The sequence below is a fragment of the Erythrolamprus reginae genome, chromosome Z (genome assembly GCF_031021105.1).
Source record: "Erythrolamprus reginae isolate rEryReg1 chromosome Z, rEryReg1.hap1, whole genome shotgun sequence".
Classification (NCBI taxonomy): Eukaryota; Metazoa; Chordata; class Lepidosauria; order Squamata; family Dipsadidae; genus Erythrolamprus; species Erythrolamprus reginae.
In genome coordinates, this window is record NC_091963.1 from 35,935,838 (window position 1) to 35,950,256 (window position 14,419).

Sequence of the window (14,419 nt, forward strand, 5' to 3'; positions counted from 1 at the left end):
ATTTTACTTCCAAATGCTGGTAATACTCCATGAAATGTCCATGGAGATTCATTATAGCATTCCTTGGGTCCCATCATTCATATTTAAGATTGGGTGAAACAAAAAGTCTGGGAAAATATAAGAAAGCTAGGGATGCTCAGGATATAAATATTTGCTGGTCTCATTGGAAAAGACTTTAAAGGGCTACTAGCTATGGTGCTATGCAGGAAATATACACACTTTTTTCCTGCCAATTCAATAAGATGTCAATGAATTTGCTGCTCTATTTTCTTCCTCTTGAGAAGATCAGTGATCTAAATGTAGTAGTGGATTCTTATTTAATTACAATTTAATTACAAATCCTGTCTTTTCATTGTAAAAGCTCCAGTGATCTGCAGTCTCCTTAGCTTCAATTAAATTTTAAAGGAAAGTAATATGGGGAAACCATTCATTCTGAGCTTTTTTACAGAAAGCCTAGGCATCCAGGAATGTTTTGGAGTACAGTGTTCCCTCGATTTTCGCGGGAGATGAGTTCTGAGACCGCCCGCGAAAGTTGAATTTCTGCGAAGTAGAGATGCGGAAGTAAATACAGTAGTCCCTCGCTATACCGCGCTTCACCTACTGCGGCTTTACTTCATCGCGGGTTTCTGAGGAAGTCGATCGGCAGATTTAAACAGCCCGCCGAACTCGATCGGCAGGTTTTTTAAAAAAAAAAAATCTAAAATTGTAAATACTGTATTTAAATACTGTATCTAAAATAAATACTGTGTGGGAAGGGTTTATAAACACTTAAAACAATGAAAACTTACCAAACAATTACAATATAAATACTTAAATAAGTACTATCAGTCGATAAATTCCCCATCGCGGATTTCACCTATTGCGGCCAGGTCTGGAACGTAACACCAGCGATAGGTGAAAGACGACTGTACACTATTTTTGACTATGAACAGTAACACAAGCCTTCCCTTAACACTTTAAACCCCTAAATTGCAATATCCCATTCCCTTAGCAACCATTTAGATTATTACTCACCATGTTTCTTTATTAAAGTTTATTTTAAAAAAATATTTATTAAAGGTGGACGAAAGTTTGGTGATGATATATGACATCACCGGGCAGGAAAAACTGTGGTATAGGGGGGGAAACCACAAAGTATTTTTAATTAATATTTTTGAAAAACCGTGGTATAGACTTTTCGCGAAGTTCGAACCCGCGAAAATCGAGGGAACACTGTAATAGATATACACCACAAAATAACAGCAGTTCCAGGTGTATCTGCAATGGATGAGCTAAGAGAGCTAAACTGACAGGGTTGGACTGGAGATAAATGACCGGGCAATATTATGCCTACACATGTATAAAAGGGCAGGGCTTCAATCCATAGTTATGCTCATTATTTGGAATTGCTTAACCCAACACAGAAACCTCTGAGTAACACCCACTGTTGCTCTTCGCACACTAAAGTAGGCACAAAACAACCCAAGAGAAATCCTCAAATACTTTAGAATAAAGTAAAAATAACAATAAGAGCCTTCTTTACAACTGATGAAAACTTCTGAGAAATTGCAAGGTAGACACATTGAAAAAAAATGCCACAAATTACTTCTACTATGAGAAAGTGCTTTCCTCTGAATTTCCAATTTGACAAATATGAATGCAAATGCACTATTATCTGACTCTTTGTAGGCATCAACCTAGTCACTGTAGGGGGAGGGGGAACAAAGACTTGAAGAAGTATTTTACCATAGCTCCTTAATTACCCTTTAGACAGTGATGGGCTACCAAAATTTTTACTACCACACTGTGGGTGAGGCTTATGCATTTTGTTTCAACATCTTTCAGTGCAAATTGGGTGCTCTGGGGCGGAGCTCCAAATTTTTCTACCGGAACTGCATTCCTGACTGTTCCCGTAGAAGCCCATCACTGCCTTTAGAGCCATTCAGGTTGAATTGGTGGCATCACTATGTTTAATGGAAAACAATCATTTAAGTACATTGATACCTCTACTTAAGAACGCCTCTACTTAAGAACTTTTCTAGATAAGAACCGGGTGTTCAAGATTTTTTTGCCTCTACTTAAGAACCATTTTCTACTTAAGAACCCAAGCCTGGAAAAATTTCCCAGGAAATTTGAGAACGGCACGAAGGCCTGGCAAGTTTCCTGCCATTCCCCCTGGGTTTCTCTCTCTGGTGCAGTGCATGGGAGGCAGCCTTCCGCGGAGTGTATAGGAGGCGTGTGCTTCTCCTCACCGCCTCAGAGTCCCTCTTTAAAAAAAAAAAGGCTTAAAATTTTGGATTTTTTTGATTCCCCTCACCTCACCTTCTTCCTTTGCAGTGATTGTCCTCCTTCTCTTCTTCTTCCTCCTCCTCCCACCCAAATTCCGAGCTTTTATTTCTTTCCTAATGGGTTTACATGCATTATTTGATTTTACTTTGATTCCTATGGGAAAAATTGTTTCTACTTAAGAACGTTTCTACTTAAGTACCTGGTCATGGAATGAATTAAGTTCTTAAGTAGAGGTACCACTGTATATATGAGTTGCAGGACTTCGCTTTACCTGTATAAGTCCCCTATTATTTACTTAAACAAATGAACTGGTTTCCAGGATTATGCATAAAGCTGAAAAATTATGGTAATGCTAATTACTTGTTTTATGGTGTGCATCATTTTCCTATACAGTAGTCCCTCGCTATACCGCGCTTCACCTACTGTGGCTTCACTTCATCGCGGGTTTTCAAGAAATATTAATGAGAAAAATCATTCGCGGATCTTCGCTGGTTCGCGGGTTTCTGAGGAAGTCGATTGGCAGATTTAAACAGCCCACCGAACTCGATCGGCAGGTTTAAAAAAAAAAAAATCTAAAATTGTAAATACTGTATTTAAATAGTGTATCTAAAATAAATACTGTGTGGGAAGGGTTTATAAACACTTAAAACAATGAAAACTTACCAAACAATTACAATATAAATACTTAAATAAGTACTATCAGTTGATAAATTCCCCATTGCGGATTTCACCTATCGCGGCCGGGTCTGGAACGTAACACCAGCGATAGGTGAGGGACTACTGTATCTCTAGGAAGTTTTATGTGTTTACTCAATTTTTTTTTCTGTTTGAAATATTTTGTAAACATGCCTTCTAGAAAAGGAAAGGGAGAAAACATGCTTTCTTACATTTCAGGGGACAAGAAAATGTTTTAAAACTGAAAAACCTAGTGGACATATCCTATGAACAAAGTTTTAGAAAGAAATAATTAAAGCAAACATGGAAATAATAAATATGTTTCAGATATTTACCTTCCGTCCTGGAAGTCCTTCACCTGCTGGACCTCTTTCACCCTGCATACCCTCAGAACCACGTGGCCCCTAAATTTCGAGAAAAATAATAATCATCTTGTGACTAGATGGTGTCATATACACACCATTCCCCCTATATAGACAGCCTTCATCAACGTTGTTGGAATATTCCCATGTGCTCAATGCTTTCCTGACACTAAAAAAGCTCTAGTGTTGAGTTTGCTTTTTACTTAATTTAGATTCCTTTGCTGAAAAAATATAAAATTAACTTCAAGCATACTCTTTATTTCCATTAACTTTTTTAAAATAAATTGCATTTTAGGTCACCCAACTGAAGTTTTTTCCATTGTATCTCATTAGTTAAAACTACATAAATACTATAAAAACAATCCTATATCAGCATTAAAAATCTTCACAGAGAACAAATGAAATTCATTTCAGGCACATCAATCAGTCAATACGGCATAGAATCATAATAAAGCGCTAGCACAGTTCTGAAATATCAAAGTTGCTTTTGATATTTCAGAATTTTAAGACTGCATTATTATCAGGTATAATAATAATTTATTAGGCAAGGTTTTTGTTTCATATTCTCAAAATGCCAAATGTATCTACTGACCAAACAGGTTGTTTGTCCACTTCCATTGAAGAGAAAACAGAAAACAGCAGATTGCTATTTACTTGTCGAAGTGAACTATACAGTATATTGTAAAAGTGCCAGACAGACAACATGATCCACCATTATAGTACTATATGTATTACTATTAATAAATTTTAATTATTTTTTAAAAACACGTAAAAGTGCTTTAACAAAAATGGAAATAAAAATTACAAAATAAAAAACATAATTTATCATAATTATGTTTTTTTATTTTGTGTATCATTATAATAATAAACAGTTACTATTCTATATGTACATATCTAATGCAAATATTATTCAAATATACACAGAGACAGTATTTCTAATAATTTATACAACAATTCTCTTTTTAAATTTACTTTATTCGAATAAACAAGTTCCATATTTCATTATACTAGTCTTTACAACCTCTAAAGGCAATTTGTTCATAAAAGTCAAGTACAATCAGGTCTTCAACCAATTGAATAAATGGAGCTATACATTTATCATTCCAGGGCTGCAATATAATGGTACTGTATATCAGCCTTTTAGCCATAGTAAAGGCACAGACAATCAATCTGTTGTTGGATTGCCAAATTCCATGTACATTCTCTGAAAATGTTTTATATAAATATAAAGCTGCTGAGAAAACTGTGGATATTGTATTTATTAATTCACTATTCATCAACACAAATAATTTGAGAGGCTTCTCAGAGTCCATTGCTATCTCTAATCTTACCAGTACTTTAAAGATTATAAAACATAAAATTTTATGAAAAATATTCACAAATTTACTTACTGTTAAGCCAGGTTCACCAATTCCAGTTGGTCCTGGAAGCCCAATTCTTCCTTCTTGACCTCTATCACCCTTGTAAAATAATTTTTTAAATGAATTTTTTAAAATTGTTATTGCTCCAAATAGATTTTACAAGACAGTTTATCAACTAGTCATTTATTGCATCATCTAGTTATTAAGACCCTTGATAATCACAGGTATAATAGATCAGTCATGGTTGGATGATTGCAGACAATGTGAAGACTAGGGACCAGAATGGAAATAATAGAATCAGCCTTTAAATTTACTTTTTTCAAATAAAACTATATCATAACTAAAAAAAGCCCTACTATACAATAGAAAGCCTAGGCAACCAGGAAGGTTAATGAAATATATTAGATACATTAACTTGCGAGAAATACATGATTGGTTTATTTTTTTAATGTTTCCCTTGCCAATAAAATGGAACTCTGTCTACTGGCTTTTTGATTGCACATAAAGAGACACGTCCTAGTTCATTGTTCAGATCAAAGAGGTGTTTCGGTCTCTTCATTTTATTTTGAAGAAATGATGAGTAAAATCTCCTTTGGATGGCCTGGGAAAAATTTAGCTTGTTAGAACCACACATTTAGCTTTTGTTAGAACCATAGTAGTGATGACACTAAGTGGCAAAACTAGAATTTTTGGCCGATGGATGTCTGTATGGCTGTTGTCTGAATGTGTATGATTGATTTTAACATATATGGGGATTTTAGATTGTTTGTTTAGTGTAAATAATTGGATTTATCTATTGTATTCTTTTGTTTTTATATGTTGTAAACTGTCCCGAGTCCTCGGAGAGGGGTGGCATATAAATCCAATCAATCAATCAATAACTTCATGGGTTATTTCTCTTCTTTTTTAAATGTGTCAGGCCTATTTTCACTGTTATACTTATTATTTCTGTATTCATATGATTTTAAAGTAGAAACGTAAAATATGGAAAGGCTAAAAAGGGCTCCATTTGCCCGTTCGTACCAGACAGTAATATACTGTATAAACTGCTGTCATTTGTCTGCAGTCTATAAAGCTATGTATGACTTGATGTCTATTACCTTAGGTCCTGGATATCCAATTCCGGGGATTCCTGCAGGACCATAAGGTCCTGCTGGTCCTGGTTCTCCCTTAAAATGAATAAAAATTTACTAATTAATTCTTTGTATCATGGGAAGATAAATGTTAAGAAATTAAATGTTGGCATTCAGTGTATCCAGATTCCCAATAGTGCTAACTTGACCCTTTATTAATTTTACTGATTAAAATATCAGGCAAGGTAGAACGTTTATTCACTCATTCCTTTAATTTGTATAACAGCACAATTTAAGCCAGTGACTGTGAACTGCAAACAATCATAAAAGCAATTAAAACAGTTAAAATACAATACAAACAATACATTTAATAAGAAAGCAGCTAAGAGATGTTATAATTCATCAGTGTCAACATAAGGGACCCTTGGAGCCATTGTTCAAATATGTGGTCAGAATATAAACATTTATTTTACAAAGAATGCTTTTATTCTGTAAAGTATTCTATTAATTCTTTAGTTTCTATTTTTAATAAGATAATTTATGCATTTATTTTGAACATTTGCCCTGCTAAACTTTGGGTCTACATATCATACATATTGTTGTGGTTAGCTCTGGCCCATCTCCTGCCCTAAGGAATGTGCAGGTGGATGTGGGGGAGACATCCACATGCCGCAGGCCTGTTTTTCTCCTGATGGAATTTGCCGATGAAGCCTCCTCTGACCAAGGAAGCATGAGTGACAGGGAAGAGGGGAGTTTGGCAGATAGCCCAGGAGGAGATCAATCATCTGTATCATCCTTGGATTCTGAAAAAGAATTAATGACACATCCACGCATGCGTAGAGTGATGCAAAGGAGACAACAACTGAAGAATTGTTGCAAGAGAAAATGAGGCCACCTGTGGTTGGGTGGGGCTCCAGTAATTAGGGCTGCTGCTATAAATAGCAACGTGTGGGTTTGGCCATTGTGAAAGAGTATCTGATCGCAGTTCTTCAGGAATCGTGTGTTGCGGTTTTCTGGACTTTGTTGATTTTTCACCCCTTTGAAACCAAAGCAGAGCAACATGTGTTTGTGTCTCACTTCGTTGGAAGAAGAAGGGGTGTGAAGTTTCTTCACAGCTGCTAGCTAAGTACTTAATGACTGCTTAAGGGAAATTGTACAGACTACCCAGTTGTTTTGGGACGAGTGCTCTTTGCAATACAAAAAGAGTGCTTAGTTTATTTTGAATTTTGTGATAAAGAACATTGTTTTGAATTTTCAAACGTGTGTGTGTCTGAAATTTGTACCCTTGAAATTTCAGGAAGCTCCTACCAGAGAGCTCGGCAGAATGCATATACAGTGGTACCTCAAAATACGAACCCCTCGTCTTACGAACAACTCGAGATACGAACCCGGGGTTCAGAAAAAAATTGCCTCTGCTTACGAACTTTTTTTGTGTTACGAACGCCAAACCCGAACTTCCGGGTTCGGCGTTCCGGAGGCTGCTGGGAAGCCCCCGGCTGTTTTAAAAGGTGACAGCCGGGCGGCGGGGCTTCCCAGCAGCCTCCAAACGCCGAACCCGGAAGTTTGGGTTTGGCGTTCGTAACACAAAAAAAGTTCGTAAGAAGAGGCAAATTTTTTCTAAACCGTTCGGAGGCAGCTGGGAAGCCGCGCGGCTGTTTTAAAAGGTGACAGCCGGGCTGGGGGGCTTCCCAGCAACCTCCCCAACCCCGAACTTTTGCCGAACTTCCAGGTTCAGGGTTCTGGAGGTTGCTGGGAAGCCTCGCAGCCCGGCTGTCACCTTTTAAAACAGCCGCGCGGCTTTCCAGCAGCCTCCGAACCCCGAACGCGGAAGTTCGGGTTCAGCGTTCGGCTTCGGGAAGCTGCTGGGAAGCCGCCCGGTTGTTTTAAAAGGTCACAGTCGGGCTGGGGGACTTCCCAGCAACCTCCCGAACCCCGAACTTTTGCCGAACTTCTGGGTTCGGGGTTCAGGAGGTTGCTGGGAAGCCTCCCAGCCCGGCTGTCACCTTTTAAAACAGCCGCGCGGCTTTCCAGCAGCCTCCGAACGCCGAACGCAGACGTTCGGGTTTGGCGTTCGGCTTCGGGAAGCTTCTGGGAAGCCGCCCGGTTGTTTTAAAAGGTCACAGCCGGGCTGGGGGGCTTCCCAGCAACCTCCCGAACCCCGAACCTTTGCCGAACCTCCGGGTTCGGGGTTCAGGAGGTTGCTGGGATGCCTCCCAGCCCGGCTGTCACCTTTTAAAACAGCCGCGCGGCTTTCCAGCAGCCTCCGAACGCCAAACGCGGAAGTTCGGGTTTGGCGTTTGGCTTCGGAAAGCTGCTGGGAAGCCGCGGGCTGTTTTAAAAGGTCACAGCCGGGCTGGGGGGCTTCCCAGCAACCTCCCAAACCCCAAACCCAGAAGTTCGGCAAAAGTTCGGGAGGTTGCTGGGGAGCTCCCCAGCCCAGCTGTGACCTTTTAAAACAGCCGGGCGGCTTCCCAGCCGTCTCCCGAAGCCGAACGCCAAACCCAAACTTCCACGTTCGGCATTCGGAGGCTGCCGGGAAGCCCCGCCGCCCGGCTGTCACCTTTTTAAACAGCCTGGGGGCTTCTCGGCGGCCTCCCGAACGCGGAAGTTCGGGTTTGGCGTTCGGTGTTCAGGAGGTCGCTGAGAAGCCCCCAGGCTGTTTTAAAAGGTGACAGCCGGGCGGCAGCGTTTTTTTTTTGCGGGTTTTTTTTTTTGGTTGCACGTATTAATTGACTTTACATTGTTTCCTATGGGAAACAATGTTTCGTCTTATGAACCTTTCGTCTTACGAACCTCCCCCTGGAACCAATTAGGTTCGTAAGATGAGGTATGACTGTATAGGTCTTTACATGTATTTAAACATATAATATGAGATGAGATGACATGATATTATGAAAGAATGCATATAACTAACATTCTATATGTACACACAAAACCTGATGTGTATATGTACATGTAAAACCTGGTGTGAAAAAACAATGTAATGCATGTTAAGCTGCAATTATCTTTTCGATTATAAATATCTATGGTTCTCATATGTTAAGTGATGGATTGATTCCCCCAACCACCCCAGTTAGAGTGATTTCTGAATCCAGTTTGGTGATTGAATTGTCTCTGAACAATCTATTAGTTTTATTTTGCCATATCTCTTTCAGTACAATTGATTATCCTTCTATTACTAATATATTGATAGGATAGTATCTGTTTTTAGGGAGATCAATTAATTAAAGTTCTGTTCTTAATATCACAAAGCTTTCTCAATATTCCAGGTTCTAGTTCTTAATTGTTCCGGTATTTCAATGAATAGTAACAGGGGTTCCGACATGTTACCTTCTTCCCATTCCAAGAAATAATTCTTTTCTGAAGGATTGTTTTTAAGCATGAATTTCCAGTTACATGTTTATTTTCCATGGAGTAATTAATTAGGACAAAGAATCTTTATTAAACTTTTACTTTAAGGAGTAGAAGCAAAAAAAAAAAATGTACCAGCAAGCAAATCAGCAACCATGAACGATTGAGAACTTTTGGAAACAAGTTGTCCTTCAGGTGACATTAACTATGGTAAATTTATAAAAAGGACATGCCAATTTTGTAAAAATACCCATTTATCTACAATAAATTAAGTTCTCAAAAATATAGCAAAATCTAGTTAAGATACAACATTTTTATTTCATTGTTCTCAATAAGAATAATTTAAGCACCCCTTTAATTTCACCTTAAAGCAAATGAGTCAAAAGAGAGAAATGATTTCTGTGTGTTTTATTATTATTGTTGTTATTATTATTATTATTATTATTATTATTATTATTATTATTATTTAGATTTGTATGCCGCCCCTCTCCGTAGATTCGGGGCAGCTCACAACAACAATAACACAATATATAACAAATCTAATAATTTAAAAGTCATTAAAAATCCCTTATTAAAAAGAAAACATACACACAAACATACCATGCATAAACTGTATAGGCCCGGAGGAGATGTCTGGCGGCAGAAGTGGGTTTTAAGAAGTTTACGAAAGGCAAGGAGGGTGGGGGCAATTCTAATCTCTGGGGGAGCTGGTTCCAGAGGGTTGGGGCCGCCACAGAGAAGGCTCTTCCCCTGGGTCCTGCCAGACAACATTGTTTAGTCGACAGGACCCGGAGAAGGCCGACGCTGTGGGACCTAACCGGTCACTGGGATTCGTGCGACAGAGGGCGGTCTCGGAGATATTCTGACCCAACGCCATGAAGGGCTTTATAGGTCATGACCAACAATTTGAATTGTGACCGGAAACTGATCAGCAACCGATGCAGACTGCGGAGTGTTGGTGTGACATGGGCATACCTAGGGAAACCCATGATTGCTCTCGCAGCTGCATTCTGCACGATCTGAAGTCTCTGAACACTTTTCAAAGGTAGCCCCATGGAGAGAGCGTTACAGAAGTCGAACCTCGAGGTGATGAGGGCATGAGTGAGCAATGACTCCCGGTCCAAATAGGGCCGCAACTGGTGCACCAGGCGAACCTGGGCAAATGCCCCCCTCACCACAGCTGAAAGATGGTTTTCTAACATTAGCTGTGGATTGAGGAGGACGCCCAAGTTGCGAACCCTCTCTGAGGAGGTCAATAATCCCCCCCAGGGTGATGGACGGACAGATGGAATTGTCCTTGGGAGGCAGTACCCACAGCCACTCCGTCTTTTCAGGGTTGAGTTTGAGTCTGTTGACATCCATCCAGACCCCAACAGCTTCCAGGCACCGGCACATCGCTTCCACTGCTTCGCTGACTGGACATGGGGTGGAGATGTACAGCTGGGTGTACTGATGATACCTCACCCCATGCCCTTGGATGATCTCTTATCTGAAAGCAAGTTGAAATGTGTGTTTATGCACACATGCACATACACACACATCTTCAAAGTATTGTTAATTCTTGGAAGTGGTTTACTACTGTATGCCTCCTAAGGCTGAGACAGAGGGACTGATCCAAAATCACGCAGCTGGATTCATGTCTACGGCAGAACTGGAATTCACAATCTTTTTGTTTCTGCCCTGATGCCTGAACTACCACACCAACTAGGTTCTTTTGCAACTATATTTCAGCATAATATAATTAGTGTTACAATCTAAGGATTAGTAATGAGATTTGCATTTCTCAGGTCTCAATGCAATGATATACACTGAGAGCAAATGCAAACTTCATTATTTTTCATGACAGGTGTACTCGCATTCTGCCAGCACACAGAAGAATCTTTCAAGAAACCATGTAGTGGAATCAATTAAATTCCAGCATAGCATTGCATTCTTTAAATACTTCCTTTCAAGCTAGAATATAATATTTTCCATCCGTTTTGATCTGTATACCAGTATTTTATTAAAGCAATATAAACTTATTATAAATCTGTTCCCCATGGTTGCTTGACTAGGGAAAAGTTAATGCTTTGATGTTAATTATCAACAAAGAAACATTTTCCCCATCAGCATGAAGTGAACAAAAGCCAAGAATAGCAATGCTAATATTTGTCTACTTTCTTCTAATTATCTTGGTGAAGTTTCTATGCTGATAGGATTCCTACAAAGAAGCCTATAATTTTAAATGCAATAGAAATATCAGTATACTATTGTTTTAAATATTAAATTGTCCAATTTTAAAACATTCAATGTTGTTAAATAGATATATTTTTATAATCAGTTTCAGATGTTCAGTTAATATACAAATGCAAATGCATATATATTGGGATATATGAAAACAAATCATTCAATTTCTCTGTGACTAGACAAGGAATGATTTATTTCAGCAATGATAGGGCTACTAGACACAATCAGTTATCATTTATAGTGCTACATTATAAATCATAGATTTCTTTGGAAACAGTTAGGAAAGATAGAATGAAAGAGTGCCACAAGGTGAATGAATTCAGTTATAGTGGCAATAAGATTCTATTCCAATACTTCTAGTAAACACCTGTTGAAACTTGAAATATACAGTGGTACCGCATGATATGAACTTAATTGGTTCCAGGAGGAGGTTCGTAAGGTGAAAAGTTCGTAAGACGAAACAATGTTTCGCATAGGAATCAATGTAAAAGCAAATAATGGGTGCAAATCCTTCAGGAAAATCCCAAACTTTAGAAGGGAGGCGAACAGAGGGCAGGGAGGAGCAGCTAAAGGGGGCGGGTGGAAGAAGGAAGGCTAGGCTAAAGGGTGAGTGGGAAGGAAGAAAGGCAAGAGGGGCGCCCCTCCCTTTTCTTTCTTCAAAAGACACCCTTTCAGTGCCTCTGCAAGCACGCTGTTCTCCTACTTTTTTAAATGCAAACTCTTTCCCCCTCCAAGCCGCCCCTCCCTTTCCTTTCTTCAAAAAAGGGGGGGGAAAGAAACCCCTTCATCCCAGCAGCAGCTGCTTGGGTTCGTAAGGTGAAAATAGTTCGGAAGAAGAGGCAAAAAAATCTTAAACACCAGGTTCGTATCTCAAAAAGTTCGTTAGAAGAGGCGTTCGTAAGATGAGGTACCACTGTACTTCTAACTCAGAATGTAGTTTTGAGTTTATATCACTGACTGCGTACAAATGTTTATTTGCCAGTCTTGATCCCCATACCCTCAAACACTGACTAGTTTCTCCTTACTATAATTGCTGCTGTGCAAGGTTCAATGGCCATCTCCTCTGCAAGGTTTAGTGGCTATTTAGGTAACATAGCAATGCTTAGATAAAAGGGAGAGCAAAACACTTTAGCAACATAGGCTTTTTAAAATTTGAAATTGACATTTGATTGATCTAAATAATAGAATCATAATTTCTAAGCAGGGGAATTATAAAGTAAAGATAAGCAGACATTTAATTATGTACAATATATGTGTAGATTTTTTTCAGTGACCAATTCATAGGATGTTAAAAATAAGTCATTTGAATGGATGTATTCTTGAAATCTCTCAGTTAACACAGAATTTGATTTTCCCCCCCTGCAAAGTGGCTATTCTTTCACGTAACTATTTCTAAAAAATCAGAGTATTTCATGCAAAAGACTTTTTAAAATATATTCAAGTTATTATTAAAAACCAAACCAAACAATCAATAACATAAATTTTAAAAAGCTTCAAAAACAATGCAAGTATCTGTGGCTGCCATATCATGTTAGGATAAGATTTAATATCTGGACTTCTAACATAAATGTCTTATACACTTTTATTCCATTAGCCAGGAACAGGACTGCACGTAGGACACAAAGTGAGTCTGCATTTCTGGTGAGATCTGCTTGGAAGTGACTGGCCATAAAGCGGTTCATGGCAGCCCCCCTTGAATAACAAGAATGTGCCAGCAGGATGAGAACTGTGATAAAAGGATGCATGTTTACATTTCCTGGGGCACACTGGACGAAAGCAGCAATAAAAGACCTTGCTTTGTGGTAAACAAGAGATAACCATATTCACAACAAAGGTCCCAGGAAATTGGCCATAAGAGACATTTGTTCAATAGAAGCTAGTTACGTGCCATATGTAGATAGGAAGGACTCGGAAGTTGTGTCATATCTTAGAGTCATGTTATTGGATGTTTGTATACCACTTGACATATACGTATAACCTTACCCAATTTGCATATTTCCCCCAATAAAAGGAAGTGCAAAACTGTGTCATTTCACCCGGAGAGAAATGTGTCCAACTTTTCTTTCTAGGATTTGAATTTGTGAGTGACCCCACGCGTCTGGGTTGCCCTAAGTCCCTCTGAAGACCCTATTCCCCACAAGGACTTTGCGGCATCTGCAATTATCAAAGTTTGAGAAAGAAAGTGCACATCGCAAGTATGTTAATAATGCTGAAGCTTGACAATTATGCAAGATAGTACCGGGAAAAAAAGATCTGAATTGGGCATAATGTTTTGCTTCACAAATTATCAATTTTCCTGACTGTAATTCAGGGAGAATATCAGAAGCTATCTATTTATTTTGTGACTGATTAGCTTTTTAATAATCTACGTATAATAAAATAGCTATTTCTATCTTGCACTAGAATGTGTCAACAGAAGATCTGAACACAAGGCAATGTGTAACATATTGGTTCTTCATTTGAAAAACCATCTAGATCTCCTTCTGCAACTCTCCAATAATTAATTGTCCTCTTAGAAACAACCCTTCCATAGCAACTGACTTGTTCCACTCACTGGCATTATCTTGAGAACATACTTACTATTTATATACTTGGAAAGAGTATTTATCATATAAATAACTACTAGACTTAGAATTCATTCATAAGTGTCTGGAAAGTTAAAAAGAATAGTTGAACGTTCTTTCTATAAAGATTACAAAAATTGGAGAGATTGCTACGTATCTGTCAGCCATAGTACTCACATGAAAATGGTACTTATTAACTGTAAACAATTATTCACTTGACTTTATAATTTCTTCCTATGTAAGGGATTAAGATATGAGAAGTGTAAAGGCTACCAAAATGCAACTAGTTAAGAGAGATGGCTTTTGTAGCTTGATATATTTTCAAATTTAGAAAGTAATCAGTGGAGTTATTTAAATATAAAGCTTTGCAAAATCTTTACTAAGCATAAGGATCAATTAGGCATCATTTGATATTCCCACGAGAAATAAATTTATTTGCCATGCTAGAAGGTTCATTTGCTACCTACTGAACAGGGTAACTAATAGCAATAGCGCTTAGACTTATACACTGTTTCACAGTGCTTTATAGCTCTTTTTAA

The 14,419-nt window shown here is 38.5% G+C and overlaps 1 protein-coding gene across 2 annotated transcripts in view; it reads right to left on the reverse strand.

Moving 5' to 3' along the window:
- The window catches only part of COL28A1 (collagen type XXVIII alpha 1 chain), a 117,336-nt gene that overhangs the window by 52,512 nt on the left and 50,405 nt on the right, over positions 1-14,419 (reverse strand). For both annotated transcript variants that reach the window (XM_070729152.1, XM_070729153.1), the window contains exons 12-14: positions 5,767-5,835; positions 4,697-4,765; positions 3,279-3,347 (exon numbers count right to left, since the gene is read on the reverse strand). In XM_070729152.1, the coding sequence (XP_070585253.1) occupies positions 3,279-3,347; positions 4,697-4,765; positions 5,767-5,835 (207 nt within the window). The remainder of the gene's footprint in view (positions 1-3,278; positions 3,348-4,696; positions 4,766-5,766; positions 5,836-14,419) is intronic.